Here is an 18,451-nt window from a genome sequence, read left to right as displayed (position 1 = left end):
CACTGAAGTTTTTGAAACAGATGCTGGTATTGCTGCTAAACCATACAGATGACTTTAAGAAATAATATTCTAAAATTCTTGGCTCCCACAGGGCTCACTATACAATGACTTAATTAAAAATGTTGAACTACTTAAACATTCAAGACGTAAGCATGAGGTAACAACGTGTAAACAGAATCTGATTTGTCTCATATTACAACCGATCCATTCTAGAATAAAATTCTAATTTTCCACAGTTAAAAATTATTTAATGTGCAAATTCTGCCATGCCAAGGTATTAGTAAACTTCAATCTCACAGTTCAGTTTATTCGTAACAGCAGCTTGGACTTGGACAACATTACTTGCAGTAGTGGTGATTCTTCATGAAACTACTTAGGAAAAAAAATCCTCTGCAGGTATTTCACAAGTGAGCAATGTTTTTCACAGAAATGGAAGATGTTCCCTCAGCTGATGTGGTGGCATAGTGAACACTTTGATCCTGTTCAAGATCTGACAAAGTGCACAGAACAGTCAAGCATGCAGAGTTCTTGTTTCCATAACACATCACTGAACACCAAAGGACCTGTGGCCTCTGTCTGATCATTCAGTGCTGTGTTAATTTTCTGAGAAGCCCTGTCGCGAGTTACTGACTGAAGGGCAGGACTGAAAGAACCATTAATAAAATCTGAGTAAAGAAATATCTTTTTAAAAAGGTGCAGACTGTTTTTATCAAATGTCTTAGGCCACCTCTAGTGGCAGGCATCAATATTCTCTTCTGCTGGTGGAGAAGCTACGAATCAGTTGTATGAGAAATTTTCTTCCACAGTAAAGTTTTTAAGTTATTAAGTATTAAAGAATGCTCCATTTCCATCTGATTTGCTGTGACTTTAAGGGCAATGCACAAGTACAGCTGTTTCTCTAGTTCTTCATGGATATCAGAAGGAGCACCACGAAGCAGATAGTCTTTAAGGAGCTGACAAGCTTTTGCTAAGTTTGGCTGAATTACTTCAGTGGTACATCTCATTTTGCTTTGGTCACATAGTGTTCTACAATCTGTACCATAAATGCAGTCCAAATCTGAGTCACATTGACGATCTTTAATTATTTCCTTCAAATTAATTTCTGACACTATTTTCCTCATGTCCATCATTTTCAAATCATATTTTTCATTATATCCCAAGTTTTTGGCACTTGTATCACACATAAGAAAGTTTCCGTAAGGTCCGTGGAAAATATCTTCCACAAATTCTAAAAGCCCTATAGCTATTTTTGCCTTTCTTGGCCATGATGGAGTGAACCATTGGTCCATGCTTCTTCTGAAGCCAGAGGGAATGAGAAGTTCTATAATCCATGGAAGGCTGATTCCATAGAGAGAGGTATATTCAACTCTTTCAGTCACATAGAGATCCCCACAAAAACCCATCAGCTTGGGAGTATGCTCTTTATCCTGCAAGATTACCATTAACAGAAACTCTTCTAGCTGCAGGAGTGCCCATGCAGATTTTGCCTCTGGCAAAGAGACTCTTCCATCTTTGTTTCCATCAGCGAAAGACAGGATGAGATTAACCAGTTCTGAAAGATTTCCTTGTTCACCCAGTTTTGCCTAAGAGCAACAAATGAAAAAGATTAAGTATGACTTCATTAACTAGTCCCAATCCATCTGATACTCTACCTCCTGTAACTCTCTTTTTATGAATAATACAAATAACTATGTATGTTCTGGTTTTCACTGGCTAGGGATGTAACAGGAGCTGCCATCGGATGCCTGCAGAGCATCCTTTTTGTTCTGTTTTCATAGGCACCGAGCATACAATCCTCTGAAAGTCCTACCTTTCTTTGCATTTCAAAATGCAAATACTAAAATCCAATCATTGTTCTTCAGATCAGTCCTTAGGAAAATTGTATCAAGTAGCTTGTTCAATATTCTCTAAGAAAAAGTATGCAGAATTCGAAAGTTTAGATCAGGTTTAGTTTTCAGCTGATCAGACCTTACATACGTAGAGGAATAATGTTATCAGCTATATTTTGTCCAATTACTAAGCGTACCAAGACAAAACTGAGTACAAATTCCATGCTTGATTTTGTTATTTGATGTAACCACCTCCATTGTAGGACTACAGAGAAAGAAGCCATTGCTGGAATCAGAACTGTTCCATTTTCAACTAGGCAGATCAATTTTTTCCAAATTTTCCTTAAAACTACCCTAACACACCTGCTGCTCACAAGTGTTAGAGACAAAGCTACTGTAATGCATGACAACTGACATCAGCCTTACATCATGTTTTCTAAACCAATACTAGCAAAATCTATAGACAGACAACATGAATGCCAGCTTTCATCATTTAAAGAGTAAAGAAAAACCCTGGTAATTAGTTACTTCAAACTTCAAGATAAGCACCTCTGGGAAAAACTATGTTTGTGCTGATTATTTTTCTAGCATACTCTTGAACAAGGCCCATTCAACAGGGTATTCTCTCCAGCTTCAAGAAGATGAACCTTTCTGTCAAAATAGAATAAATAATAGACTTACTTTAAAAAGACCATATACCATTTCTTTGAATTTCTCAACAGTGGTTCCTCTTGTTGGTTTATCAAATAGGACTATTTCCTTCCTTGGTTCTGGGTCAGTACCAAAATCATGTTGAACAGTTTCTTCCATCTGGCATTTTATAACACTTTGCAGATTTCCCCAGATTCCTAAATAGATCTATGCAGAAAAAGAGGGGAAAGGTATAAAACACTGTAGAAGTCCATCTGATGACCACCTGTCCTCCAACCACTGCTTCAAGAGTCAAATAGCAACACAGATCAGAAACCGAATCCTGTGTGCAGACAGTGAATATGGCAATTTGAACAATGGCAGCTTCAAAGACAACCCACTGCTGCAGGTACTTCAGAGCCAGTGCACTGCCAAAACACAGACAGCTTCCCAAACAACAGACTGGCATCACTGCCACCTCTGCATGGCTTGTCACGAGGCTGCTGCTTCTACTGGTGCTGCAGGGTAGCAGAGAAGCAGCATGCTGTACAAAGGATGCACATTCTGGCAAACTGTGGAAGGATTCAGTATATATTATATATATTTCCAAAATATATGTTGCATAAAATAACCATATACCCCTCTACATACAGGAGTAATTTATATTATTGTATATAGGTGCATGTTAGATATATAATTTGTATTAGAGTATATCTTCTCTGTATAGGTGCGTGCATATATATATATATATATATGTGGGCATGTGTGTGTGTATATATATATATACATACACACACACACATGCTCTGCCTGTCACAGCAAATAAAGTTTGAAATAATCTGGATTAAACAGGTTCAACTTGCTGACACTAAGGTCTACCTGATGTTCCAGACAATGACATTTCAGTGGGAAGTAATGAAACTATTATTAGGTTGGATGAGTAAAGCCTTACCTGGTTATTGGGCTTTGTTGACAAACATTTTCCAAAATACAGTGTTTCTTTAGCACAAAGACTGCTACATGCTGACCCATCAATAACACCAGTCTTGTATTTATCACACTGAAACAAACAGGGAGAAAAATATTTAACAAATTGCCTAAGAAAGGAGGCATCAACTTTATCTCTTCCAACACCTGAGTCTTGAAAGAAAAACCTAAGAAAAAAATACATTAACCCTATGCCCAAATAATGTTAAGAGACAACTGGTTTTATCTGTAACTGAAGTTGTAATCTTACTTCAGCGTGATGGAATACGAGAACTTGATTAAATCCCATGTGGCACTGACTGAATTAGTCAAACACTTCAGAAAGCTATACTTACTATTATTTTCCTACAGTCATGTCCTCTGCACAGTTCTGTGTAGGTGGAGTACTGGACATACATAATCCAGCTGCCAATAAACACCACCAGCCAGGAGATGAAGAGATACTTGATCCGCACATACGACAGACGGACCTGGAGCACACAAAGAGAAAAGATTGATTGTAATTCACCGAGCAGCAGTAAACATCATTTACTGTTCCATCCTTAAGGAATTTGACTCCCACAGTGATAAAATAAGCAGACTGCATTACATGGAACATTTGCTTCTTTCAGTGAGCAAAACTGACAGGGGAGGTAAGTGGAAGGAAAGTTGGGATGTAAATAAATAGAAGAAAAAGTGTCAGACCCTTCCAGGGCAAGCCAGACTGCAGGAACCAATTTGATCAAAATCATAAACTCCTGGAGCTCAATTAAGTGCATTTTTCTCTAAGACCAGTTACCTATGTTCCACTCAATCCAACAGATCAGGAATTTGGTCAAAAAAATAATCTGTGTTAATGTGTGAATATGTCAGAGAGAGATACAATGAGAAGGATGGCTATCGGGGTCAAGTTCCATGTGCTAGTCTCCCACTCCTTCCTTGAAATTATGCAAATAAAATTCTTCCATTAATTATGCAAATAAAATTCTTCTGTACTAGCCTCACCTTCACCTTCCCACAACTGTTGTGGACTTTCCACAACAGAAAGTTGCACAACTTTCCTGTTGTTTCTGTGGCCTCACATACAGAGTTTTCACAGGGGCAGAAGCAAAAACTATTTATTAATTTATAAATAGAGAACTGAGGGAGAGCTTAGTGTCTTTCAAAGTAGGAGGGATGTTTTGATCTATTCCTTCCTTTTTATTTCCTCCTCCTCAGAGTCTGGTGTGCTCACAGGTTGATTTTCATACTCGCATCAGGATCAGAAACTAATTAGAAGATGAGGATCAGAAGATGAGGGTCAGCTTTAGCAGCAGGATATAAGGAAAGTGCATGAGAGCACCTATATTTGGTCAGTATAAGATCCATTTCTATCAGTATCCTGATCTTCAGCAATAGCTATAAAAGACACTATCAAAGACTGATTACATATATTATATATACCAGGTGTGCTCCCACTTTCCTCTAGAAGAACTTGCTAAGCCAGATGTGATATTCTATATTTTGTAAATCTCAAAAAATTTATCATCTTTCACTTAATACCCAGATTCCCTTAAAAATCCATATAAGCTTTTAGCATCCACAACAAACTTGAGCAATTAATCCACTATCTAGGTCTACTATCCACTACCAAGGTCAGGGACTGGACTTTATTTTGCTGAAATCTGATTCATATTAGCTTTGTTTGAGACCTCCTAGTTCATGTATTGGAAGAGAAGAGTGAACAATCTCTGTTCACTCAGTCCCCATCTGACATGATTTTGTAGGCCTCCATAACATACCTCCCTGGGATGTCATCTCTTTTCCAAATCGACAGGTCCTAACTTGGCTGTTCATCATAGAGAAAATATTCCACGTGTTTGGAAAAGGGTCCAAGAAAGCCAGTAATGATGAGCAGTTTTGCCATCACATACGTATACAGAACTGCAGCAGATGCAAATAAGCAAATTTTTTTTTTAACCAGAAAGATTGCAGTAATTTACTAGTATTTATTAAAATAAAACAACCAGCATGCATTCTACCCTTTCTCTTGGAAACAAAAAAAATCCAGAAAAAGTCAGTTTTAGAAGACCCAAAGGTGATTCCAGTCCATAAAGCCGTGGTCCTGCCACATGCCTCAGCTGTGCATCCCTATTCCTTCACGCCTTCGCACACACTCACTTGACAATCCTAAAACTACCTGGTTAAAAAAAGAGAGAGCTACAATTAACTTTTTATTCCAGTGATTTTTTTTTAGAGACAGGCTTTATAATTTTGGGGGTTTTTTTACAGCTATTTCTAATAACCCTGTGATATAGCAGAACATGAAGCACAGAAAACTACTGGTAAAATCTGGGGAAGATCAACAGAAATAAAATTGACAATTTTAGGGAAAGCTGTTTCTTGTGTAAAAACTGCTTGGGAACCAAGCTTCTGGGACAACAAACCCTCTTCTTTCCTCAGGGTGTCGTGCTGAATCTTTCCAAGAATCTTTATAATACACTTTAAACCAAAATGCTGTTTAATGAAATGCTGTATTATTGTATACATTTAGTACAACCTCAGAGACCAGCAGTGACCTGCAGGCCTCAGGACCACTGCAAAATATTGACCATCCTCACAGTACAGATACTGTAAATATTGTCCTCCTCCTTAGGCAGAAAGAGAATGTACTTGAGACCAAAAATCCTCCCCAAATGCCATCTGACTACATCATGCATTTGGCAGGAAGTTCCAGAGCAGCTAGATTTATTTTCAGCTCAGCACTGTGCCAATGGAGTCGTGCCACTTTGGACTTGCAAAAGCTGCCCAGCCAGTTCAGAGCATGGACAACAGCAGCCCTCTGCTTACAGACAACCAAGGTTCCACTCTCTGGTTCAAAGGGAATTACTTTTCTAATAAGGACTTCTTCATCATGTTCAACAAAAGGCCTGATCATTGTTTGATTTCGTCCCATACACTCCCCTACCAAATTTTTCATTTTCTCCCCAGAATGGGTCTGTGAGCACAGACACACTAAGCTCACTTCACCTGGCACATGCACAGGGTGTCCTAATGTGGGGACAGGGCTTTACTGAGCTGGTGCGGTCACACAGATGATGCACCCTGAACACAAGGACTTACATCAGCTGTGAACATCACTGGAACACGTTTCTGAGAAAGAAGTCCCAGACAGCATTTAGGGAACAACACAGGTAGATGGACTCCGTTTGAAACTGTGACAAACTGCCAGGAAACTTGTCACAAGAACATTTTTAGGGCAACAGAATGACTGAGAGTTTCAAAATTATCAAAAAAAAAAAAAAAGGAAGGAAGTGTTCAAAACAAGCAAACAGTTTCTTTTTTCAACTCTACTCTTCCATCAAGACTTCAATATGAGCCAGGGAATGCAAGAATGAGGGAAGCACTTGCAATGCTTGATGTTACAGATTCAACTTCTTCCATCACTTGTATATTCTGCTAAGTCATGTGCACTGAATAATAATTAGACATTCATCCCCTGAAATAGAACTGGAAAACCACTTCTGGCAAAACTCAAGCCTGGATGCACTCCAAAGCATATGGAGAGTAGTGAATCAACATGCAACGTAACTTGACAGATTTTTGGTGAGTGTACTTTTTATTTAAAGCACTTTTATGGTTAAAGAGTATGAAAGTGTTTCTTTGTTTAATAGTACAGAGAGCTTAATTCTGGAAAGTATTACACATAACCATAGTGTAGTAATCTCCAAATCAGAGTTGCTCACTCCATTTGTCTTACATGCTTGCAATAGAAAAGGACAGATGAAAAAAAGTAGGCCAATCATGTTAGCAATTCTGTTTTGTTCTCTGTTGAGGTTGATTTGTCTATCACAGGAGGCATATCAGGTAGGCTGACATGATGTCTGAGAGCATTAGCCCACACTGATTTGGATGCCATGAACAGGACACATTCACATCTTTAAAAGCAGACACTGCATGCTTATGATTATGCCAGTGTCTTGAATTATTTTGTATCCTGAGTAACCAAAGTGAGGGAACAGAGCTGAGGTATCTTTTGAAATAAAATAATGACCAAGATGGAAAATGGGACATCTCTCCTTAAATGTTAAACAAAGCAGAAGAGATGAAATCTTAGAGCAAAGAGATTATTTAGGAAATTTCTCTAATATGGGGCTTTGAACTTGCATGTTCTTTGGTCCAGAATCTATAAAGTCAAACTTCCACACATGCAAGTGCTCTTTCCATGACTATTGCCATAAGCAATCCTGCTGGTTAGTCCTCAGCCTCACAATACAATTGGTAACTACAGCTATCAGAAAGAACTTCAGGCAATGTCCCTTAAATTTGGGAGACTAACTCTCCTTGTCAAACAAAATCCCAGTGTTGATCACCCAACTGTAAAATCCTGTAAATACAATTAAATAATTTTTGTGGTCTTTAGTGGTGTTTAAAAGTTTGTCAGGTTTTACAGTATTTTTGTTGTTTTATTTGCTATTATTACACGATTTGCAGTCTAAGCAATGGCAAAGCTTTGTACTTCAGAGTTACTATTCTTCATAGTGGCAGGACTTTAACATTTAGGGAGGCCCTAACACTAAGTTTTGGGCTGAGCTAAGATAGCTAAGAGTGTGCCCAGCCCCTTTTACATAAGCTGACACACGGCAGGACGTCTTTTTTAGGCTCAACTGATTACCTATGGGTCTTGCATTCTGCACAAAAGTTAAAGCATGTGTAAAGTAAGAACATTTGCCATAGAATATCTGTTGCAACCCAGCTCATAACATCCTGCTCCCATTAGGGCAGAAAAGCTGGAACAAGTATTAAGTTCTGTCTCACAGAACCTGATGTTCTGGCAATTCATTTCACAACATAATGTTCAAGAAGTCTGGAACACCATCCAACAAAAGCTGGAATCCACTCAGTGATAACTTTCCACTGTACAAATATCTCCCCCGGTGTGCTACTTGAAATGCTACATAGAAACACTGCACAACTCTTTCCACCTTGCTCATAGCCCTCAGCGAGTTCAGCCTACCACTTACTTAGAGAGCATTGGTTTCTTTGGAGACAAATCTCAATAAAGCACTCAGCAATTAGTGTAGTTAAATCATGACTACATTTGTTATGTACCAACAGTAACATGCAGTGACAAGAAAAGTCAATATATTGATAGTTGCTGCCGTTCTATGGAAGCATCAAAGATCAACATACATCACTAACAGAAAAATATGTTTATGTTCATAAAGACACTATTAAATCTCCTAAAACAAGTCCATAGAATATGCAAAATCAGTTCTCAGTATAAGAAAGCACAACCAGATTTTTTTTTAAATCTGCAATAGAAACAAACATTTAACTTCTCTGGCTTTTCTAATAAATAGTTTTATGGTCTTCTTTTTTCTTAGCAGATTTTAAAATAACATATTTTGGTTGGAAGGCCTTAAATTAAATTTTGAGAAGAGTAGAGAACAATATTATCAGATATCGCTATATGATGATAAGAAGGACACTATTAAGGCAAAGGAGGCAGTTTGGAGACTCCTAATTTGAAAGGTAGTTATAGATTACAAAGTAATTTTTATTTGTATTGAAGGCTTTGTTCCATGGGAATCCAAATATTGTAGAAGTGTCTACTTCAGTAAATAGATCTAGAGTAATTTTTTTAGTCCAAGTGATGTGTACCCAGAGTTGCAGATACATACCATGAAACAAATACTAAAGAAGGTAAAATTATACCTGTATGCTTCTCACTAACCATTACATCCCACTCCAGGTACTTCCAGAAAGAGAACAAGATTTCTCCTCATCTGGAAAAGTTCCAGATGAGGAGAAATTTAAACATTCAAGATTTTAAAATGCACCGATAGGAAGTTTAAAATTTTTTAATCCAATGATCATCAAACATATCAACAGATGACAAACACACAAGCAGCATACATAAGAAAAGTAAACATTATTTATCTCCTCCAACTCAACAACTGCTCACCTTAGCTACAATCTAGTTAAAATACAATCCAGCTGATAAGGGGAAGCCCAGTGGATAAACCATCAAGCTACCACAACATGACTGACTAACATTTCACCGCAGAACTTCCTACGACACGACAGCCACAGCACTTCGAACCAAAACATCTAACTGAAGTAATGCAGACATGTACCGGCATATAGAAACACAAAAGTGTGTCTACGAACATATAAGGAAGCGCACGGAGCAGCAAAGTGCCCGACATTAATTTTTTAGAAGACACGTAAGAAAAGGCGTGAGTTACTACTCCTGCCAGCTGCGGTCCACGCGCCGACAGGATGGACGCCTGCAGCCCGGGCCGTAGGTGTAAAGCGGGGGCGCGGAGCCCAGCACGGGGCTCCCGGGCCGCGGCCGTGCCGCAGGTGTCGCTGCCCCGCCGGCCGTGCCGTGAGCCCGGGGAGCCGCGGGCCGCCCGCCTCCCAACAGGTCCTGCGCCGGCCGCTCCGCGGAGCGCTCCGCTGCGCCCGGAGGCGGCGGGAGAGGCCCGATCCGAGCGGCGGGCGGCCGGCCAGAGGCACCGCGGCCCCGAGGCCGCCGCCACCTGCTCCCGTGCCCCGACACCCGCCCGCCGTGCCCGGCGCCGCCACCTCCCGCCGGCCGAGCGGCAGCGCGGCGCAGCCGAGCCGCGGCCGCCGCCGGGCGCCGGCGCGAGGGGAACGGCGGCCGCGCCGGGCCGGGGGAAGCGGCGAGAGCCCTGCGGGGGGCGCCCGCTCCGGAGGGAACTTTGCGGAGAGGGACGGGCGCCGGCACCGGCCCCTCGCCGGCCTACCTGCGCGGAGTGGGGCTTCCTCAGCCAGGCCCCCGGGAAGAGCCGCCTCGCCATGGCAATCACACATCCCCGCAGCGGGCGGCGGTCGGAGGCGGAGCGGTGAGGAGCGCTCCCCCGCCTGTCGCTGCAGCCGCGCCGCCGGCTCCGCTCGGCTCGGCGGGGAAGAGCTGCCTCAGGCACCGGCGGCTGTCGGCGGGCAGGACGGGCGGCCGCCGCCTCAGCCACCGCTCACGCCGCTGCTTGAAAGGGCGAACGCAGCAGCTGTGGGGAGCGAGGCGGGGCCGAGGCGGCGAGGCGAGCCCCGCCCGCCCCGAGCCCCTGGGGCTGTCCCAGTCCCGCTGCCCGCTCCAGGGCCGCCCGGAGCCCGTGGAGCCTACAGGCGCCCCCGAGTTCCCCTCGTGTCTGCCGGAAAGTGCTCGGGGCGCTGTCTGGGGACGATTATGGAGAACTGATAAATAACGCGTGCCGTTGATTGCAAACAGGCTCCTGTCATTTACTGGACAGGGTATTAAAAACAGCTGCAGGCTCCTTACAGCCTTAAAAAAAACCCCAACAATCAAAAAACCCCCCCACAAAACCCCAGAAAGGAGTAGTTCCTCCAAAATAAGGAAGGAGTGTTTGCCTGGACCCATATTAACACAGATGAGCAAATCTTTTACCGTGAGGTTGGTGAGAACAACCTGAATAGTTTGCCCACAGAAGCTGGGGACGCCCCAGTCCAAGGCCGGGTTGGACAAGGCTTCGAGCAACCTGGTCTATTGGGAGTTGTCCCTGCCCATGGCAGGAGGGTTGGAACAAGATGGTCTTCAAGGTTCCTTCTCGCACCAACCATTCTGTAACTCTACGTTAGTGCCATTAAGTGGGGGAAAGTTACCTATTCTTCACCAGAGGCTCTCTCAGCCCTTCATGCATTGTGGGAAGCCTCAGTTCAACTGAAATTTGTGGGAACACTATTAAGTTCAAGTAAAATCATCCTTTTTTACACAAGGTTTGGTTTTTGTCCAGCTTTCATGTGTTTATGATTTGATTGTGACTTATTTTAATGCAGTGTGTTAACAGAGTCAAAGCCAGAAGCTGGGAGTCTCCAGACGTGATGCTTTTTATCTATGAAACTTCAGGCACAAAGGTTATGCCAAGGTGGTGGAATAAAAATGAGGCAAACATAGCATGTTATGCTTTGGGTGTTCAGTGCACTTACCAAAGAACACTGCTTTGATGAAGAGACAAGTCACAAAATACTACTGTAAGGATAAGCTGCTACTCTTTGGCAGGGCTTACTCTTAAGGAAAGATGTATGTGTGGAAACCAAATGTTAGCAACTCACAAAAAATTTAGAGATCTGTGCTTGAAGATTCAAGAACAGTCTGTGACTGTTTTTTGAATAATATAATCACTGCCAGAGTCACCCTGAAATATAAATCTGAAAATTAATTAGTAAGATTTGGCACTTCTGTAAAAGCAATCCTGGCTTTAGTAACAGCCAGTGACTCTCACAGGGTTTTCTTCTCTTCCTATTCAGCAGGCCCAGATGGCTGTGCTTTCTGCATCACCTCCCTCTACAGTTCAGTGGTTTGCACAAGTTTAGCTGGGTTATGGGCATGCAACACAAGAGGAGGCCACAGAGCAAAACATTTTAACATTTTGCTGAATAATCTCAAGCCCTTACTTCATCCAGTGCTCTATGCCAACCCTTGGAATGACAGGCTGGGAATAATTGTGAAATGTCGGTGTCCCATATGGCTGGCAAGGATCTAAATGTTTCATTCCTGTTACATCTAGATCCAAACAGTTCCTGGCATATGTTCATTAGGGGATATATTTTTCACTTAGAACATGAGATCTTCATCATCTGTGAGAGCAGGTGCTTTATTCCAGCACTGAAATGTTTAGCTCTTCTTCAAGTACTCTTTGTGCTCAGGCTTTGTTAAATGCTAAAAATTAAGGCCATTTCAGCCTTTTTCAGTTACCTGTTAAATTCCCGGTTAAGCCTCAGTAGAGGCAACTCCCATGAAAAGCTAGGCCACATAAGCCAGAACAGTAACAGGAATCATGTAACATGCACTGACTTGGTATTCATAGGACATGGAAATGCAAGGGAATATTCTAAAGACCGGGGATCAGATGCAGAAAAAACCACAAAGGTAGAACATAAGTCATATTGATGTATCATTTACTGTACAGCCTTTCCATTCACACGTTTCCATTCTGCAGTTCACACATCAGCCATTTTTGTAGGCCCACACCGAAGCCTTGATATATCTTAATGTCCAAGCAGTAGAAGTTATGCTGATTTATTGCTACCTATTAATTCTTAAGTTTCCTATCCAGCTATAACAACACTACATGTTGTTATTCTAGTGATGCAGGGTTTTTGTATAAGACAGAAATCGACTGTTGTTGTTGAACAATGCAGTGTTTGTCACTCACAATGTCAAACAGTAAATGTGGTTTTATAATAACTTCTTACATTCACCTGCAGTTCCATGACAATTATTACATATTAAACATAACTCAGAAAACCCAAAAACTGGTTGCAAAGACTGAAGCATCCAGGAATTCTGGACATATAAAAAATGAATATATGAGACAAATGAAAATATTGAAAAGCTACAGAGAAGAATCTGAATTCCTCAAGATAGTCAGTGTAACGTGCACCTTTACAATATAATAAATGATTTTATGCAATTTCTTTTGAAGGCAAGTCTCTATAACTTGAGCAAGTAATACAGGCTTTAACATCACATGAAAGCTAAACATTAACTTATTGCAGTGGTGCTGGACTTGCTTCTTTCAGTTATTTGAAGCAACTGCACCCACATGCTGATTTAACTCAAGTGCTGTCCTAAGAGACTCCGTGGGAAATCCTCAGGGTTCACCCACTCTCCCCACCATCGTATTATATGCAGGGAGCCTCTGGCTACTGTTAATTATCACAAGACTTCTTCTCACAGCAGCTTTACCAGCTTCCAATCTGCCTAGCATGGCTTCCTAGATTGCTGTTTTTCTCTGGATATGCCTAAGAAATATTCTATGATCCTGAGCAGATACTGCAGTCTTAAAGTATTACAACACCAGTAGAATGGAATGCCCTAGCATTTGCCATTGCCCAGGTTTGTAGCTAAATTTAGTAAGTGTATATACACAATATATAATATGGTAATGATTTAAAATAAAATTACCTGCATTTCCTAAAATGAAGTCTAGAAAAGTTTAGAGGTTTCTCTCTTTTTGTGCTACTCAGCTATCTGCTTGCTCATATATGTATCTAGGAGTCTGTTTTTATACAGACTCTACTTTCTTAGGCCTGTCTTTGTGGATGAAGATGAAGATCTGGGAACCCATCTAACCTCTATGTCTAAACTTTCCTTCATGTTCCCTTCAGAGAGAGATACTGTTTCCTTCCCCTTTGCAAATTTCTGTGAACTCTGACTTAATCAGTGTTTTAGCTTTAATTTTATCCTAATAGATGATTTCCTATTATTTCCTATTCAGATTCTTATAAATGCCAGTGCTTCTGTTGCATGAGTAGGTGGAGCCATCTCCAACCCAGAAAGCAGGCACAGCCTGTTAAGGATTCCCTTGTGGCTTAACTTGGTGTAAACAAATCATTAATCTATTTGAGGAAACGGACTCTTCCAGCCAACAGGTTTCATTTCCAAGGCTCTATTTACATGGTCACTTTAATCTCACATAAATCCAGCCTGCTGCTGAAGCAGATGGTGTCACCTTCTCTTGCTGTTGGTGCCTACCTTCTCCCTTGGGTTGGCACAAACGTTTCTAGCGTTGTACAAAGGACTAGATCAACGATCTGAACTAAAAACTAACCTTGAATCTTTTTTCCTCTGAGATAGGTTAGAGGCACTCCACTTCCTTTCATCGGTGGTGTGGACTAACATGGGAGCAAAAGGGCTGTCCGTAACCACCGAAATCTTTATCTCATTTAAACACATATCCTTGTAAAAGATCACGTTTTACCGTCAGATAATTATATAAATGTATGTGACACTTTTGTAGCTCTTGACTGAGATTAGATACAACCACTATTATTAAACGTTCAGAGACACTGATTATTTTGACATACAAGTCTTTGAGAGACACAATGTTTACTCTTTTACTCTGGTATATTTTTTAAAATTCCAAATATACTAAAAAACAGTACAGAAAATAGCTCTTAATAACCTAACATATCTAGAGTAAATAGGTCTTCAAAAGTCCAGGACAGAAAGATTTACATGTTACAATCTTGTATACATTAGAGGACTAAGAAAACTCCAGAAATTTTGTGTTGAGAAGAAAAGATTCAAAGGTAGTCAATTGTAAGCAAATGCTAAACATCAGTTTGCATTTATGTTTGCATTGTTTCAAAGTCTACAAAGACAACACAGTTCAGATTCAATTAATCAATAAAATTAGGTTTCCTTTGCACATATTTGTGCTTTCAAGGCTACTTCCTCTATTAATTCCTGGAGTTATGATGTTCAAGAGTTTTACCCAAGATTGAGGTTATATGTTAAAATGCATGGTCAGAGTACACTTACTAGCACTAATCCATTTCTGGTTTGGAAAGCCTTTTATAATTTTCAGATCACTTATTTTCAACTTGGTTATTTTACCTAATTATCCAGGCTGTTTCCTTCTTTGAATTAGAGGCAAATAAAGTTAAATCCACTCCGAACTTCTGTTTGCAGTACTTGAAGTAAAAGACTTCTTTGTTCTTTTATTTTATGTGGTAGTCATCTGTTAAAAACCACGAACCTTTATATAATAGAAATGTTAGTATTAATTCCTATTTATGGACTTTCCAATAAGCAGCCTAGTTGGCATTTTCTTCATGCCCTCCTCCCATTTCCCAAAATTTCTCCCCCTGAATTAACACTTGCACCTTCCTGCTTACTTTATAAGGTAGCTCAGAGAGCTAGGAAATCCAAGTCCTAGCCCACACTCTTTTAAAAATCCTCTTAGGTTCTAAATAGTAGATTCCAGTACTGAAGCTGGTACATACTGATACAAGAAGGTCAAGATGAGAAGGAGATGAGCAGAATTCAATTCAGAAAGAAGATGCTAATTTTTAACTCCTAAGGAAGCATAGTATTGGAACAAATCACCGAGCAAGGCAGTACATTTTTCAACACGTGGTGCACTTAGGAGAGCTCTGACCTAAGCACAAAGCAGAGAACAGCTGCAATGGCTGGATGCACTGCTACCCCCAGCTGTCCTGCCATCCCCTCTGCCCGAGGACGTTTCCACAACAGAACTCTTTCAGTTCACAATCGAGCACATTTGCTTTAATTGCCTGAGAAGTCAGTTCATGCTGAAATGCTAGACTGTGAACCTCAGCCAGTGAGGTACAGCTCTGCCCTGCCTTCTGCCAGCTGTGGTAGAGAAGAGAAAAATGGGCAGAACAACCACAGATAGCAGAGCTGCTGTGTGAAGCCCTTTCCTCGCTCATCCTCTACTACTTATACCTACTCCCATGCTGTTCTCTCACTTCTGCCATGCAGCTCTTTCTGTAGCTGAATGGTGAACTGTCTGCTGAACTCAAATTAAAAATAACACAGCAAAAGAAAAAAGCCATATCAGTTCTCCATTTTGATTCTGCATGCCACTGTGGAGTGCCATATTCAGAAACACAGGAATAGCTTGACATTTGGAAGAAGTGGCAAAAACAGGAACTACTTAAAATGGGATCCAATGAAAAACACTTCAAGTCTGCCCTAAAACTGATGTCTCTTTATAATACATACCCCAACCAAGTGATTTGTTGAACAGAATGAATGAAACATTGTGTTATGTAGGAATTTGAACTGCTAATCATTGTCAGGCCTTAAATCATACACAAGTAAATGTTTCAGTTCACAGGCTTTAATGAAGCTGGAAACCCGGTCCCATAAGCAAGAATTTGTATAGAGTAGTGGCATGCCTTATCAAACAGTCTTCATGATATTGATAAAAATTAATCAAAACATAACACTTTGTCTTACTTTTTTTGGCTACATTCAAAACCTCTATACATGAAATCCAGAAAATTTGAACTGAATTGTTAGAGGATTCTGGCAGCACCCTCGAGAAAGCAGCAATGATTAGAAGAAATCTCCAGTAAAGAAGTATTTCCTTTTAGGAAACGTCTAATTGTAAGTTCTATCAAACTTTAAGTTAAAAAAAAAAAAAGTATTTTTAGTAATAGTTTATTGAAGTTGTTAATTTTGAGGTAATTTGTAGTAGACAAACTTTCTCTAAAAGCTTATCACCACTTAATGAAGGCAGCATCTATATCACAAAAATTCCAACCTCTTAATAAATATATGTACAGTTAATCTATTTAAATATTTATCATTGGGTTTTTTTTCTAGATAAAATAGTTTTTACTTCCCTTTAAACAAACAAAACAACAATCAGTCAGTCAAGCATATTCCTGACACAGATCAGATGCCTTTTTCAATCCCTGGAGTAGGCAATGTATTGATTGTATATTAATTAATTCCTGGAGCCTACTTTATGGGAAGTGCTGTGGGATTGTTGTTCGAAAATGCTAGTAGGCATTATGGAATAATTGAATTATTTTAAATTTGTCAACATCTAAATTTCTACACTACTTAGCAGGAGTTCCCACTGTAAATATAATTGCTAGAATTAAGTAAAACTATTTTATTCTTAGACTGAATTTTTTAGAATGAAAAATGCTGTTTCAGGCAAAGTAGGGAGCTGCTTTCACACACAAATTTTCTTATATCATTAAAAATACCCAGGCAGAATAAATTCAATCGTCTCAAATATATTCTTTGGGTTCTTTTCTGTGTAACAGTACGCATTTCTGAACAACTGATTTTTTTATCCATCTATACAACATAGTTAAAGAATGACAACACAATAAATACCCAAAATGATGGCATTTCTAAAGGTGTTTTCTTTTCCCTAAATGAATGACAAAAGGCAATTTGGAGCAGTAACAGTTTAAAATACTATCAAAAAATTTAAAAAAATAACCAAGCTTAGGCTGTTATAGTTTGCAGTATTGTTTTTAGCTCTATGCTTCATTAAACTTTGATGTAAGTATCACTACAGTCATAGATTGACCATACCTACCAATATGCTAAAAAAAATACCTGGCCAAGTTAGGCTTATGCCCAGTTCTTACAAGGCTCTACAATTCTGGTGTTGCAGTTCTCATTGATCAGTTCTGCTACATACTTTTATAGCAACACTGAAGTTCACAATAGAATAAATTATTTTTGTACTGCCCCCTCACAGCTCATTTTATTTCTGTATCACAGACACACCATTCCACCCCTCCATCCATCAATATTATGCAATTGTTTTTAATTAGAGGTTATTCTTAATCCAGATTATATCTATTATGAAATTTGCAGCACAGCTGAACAAAGTTTTTACCTGTACTAAGGGTGTGTGGAGAGCACCCAAGAAGAAGATTGTGGTCAGAACTTATTAAAGCAGCCCAACTGCTTAAGGAAATGCATCACGGAACTGCAGCTAAAGTAACTATTATTTGACAATGTGGTATCTGTAAGAACACAGGCCTTAAAGATGTATTTTAAATTGCCCTGTATGAATCTACATCAGAAATCATGCTATCTGATTCCTTTTGTTTAAAAAAACCCAAAGCTGCATTTTATATACAATCAAGTGTATTAAAAATTGCTATAATGTCTTTATATATAAGAAATAAACTTTTGCAGTTAATTAAACCTTTTATTATCTCATAGTAAACACACTGAACACAGGTCTTTTGCGCTAAACTGAATATATTCAGTGTCATTATGGTGAACAGTGCAACTGTTGTGCCTGCCCTGAGTTCTCATTGTACGTAGGTCCAGCGCCCTCTTTCCAAACACTGCTCTCAAATGACACCACCACCATCACTCTCAGACAGAAGCTGCAGCAGATGAGGCATTTTCTTTAGATCGAGCAGGCAATCAGACCCTTTCTAGATCTTTTATATTACAGTGTAGTTGAACAAAAGGAAACAACTCACAAACCCACATTTCCAGCCCACACCACCAATTTTGGTTTGGGATTTGGGAGTATATCTGAAAAGAAAGTAGTGGGTGAGGTAAACTGAACAGTTCTCTGAAGACACAGAGAGTCTTTGTCAGACCTTTACACCTCTAAGAAGGGTTAAGTGGCAACCAGTCAATGCAGTCATTGTAGTTGACACAAACAGTGTGATTGCTATGAAAATATTTCAAATTACTACAGAAACTTATTTTCTGTTTTGTCTAGATATGTATTAAATAATTTGTTATGGTTTAGGTG

The 18,451-nt window shown here is 40.0% G+C and overlaps 1 protein-coding gene across 1 annotated transcript; it reads right to left on the bottom strand.

The window, feature by feature from the left end:
• Nucleotides 1-286: 286 nt before the first annotated feature.
• Nucleotides 287-10,315, bottom strand: DIPK1A (divergent protein kinase domain 1A). The gene is given in 8 exon segments (XM_066192462.1): nt 287-1,583; nt 2,511-2,687; nt 3,412-3,519; nt 3,782-3,916; nt 9,545-9,799; nt 9,801-9,872; nt 9,875-9,958; nt 9,960-10,315. Coding segments are annotated over 8 exon segments (1,932 nt in total). The 5' UTR covers nt 10,248-10,315; the 3' UTR covers nt 287-770.
• Nucleotides 10,316-18,451: the final 8,136 nt, after the last annotated feature.

The sequence above is a fragment of the Chamaea fasciata genome, unplaced genomic scaffold (genome assembly GCF_029207755.1).
Source record: "Chamaea fasciata isolate MVZ Bird 193981 ecotype frontalis unplaced genomic scaffold, bChaFas1.0.hap1 SCAF_10, whole genome shotgun sequence".
Lineage (NCBI taxonomy): Eukaryota > Metazoa > Chordata > Aves > Passeriformes > Sylviidae > Chamaea > Chamaea fasciata.
The sequence above is the reverse complement of the archived record's forward strand: the minus strand, read 5'-3'. Positions and strand labels throughout refer to the sequence as shown.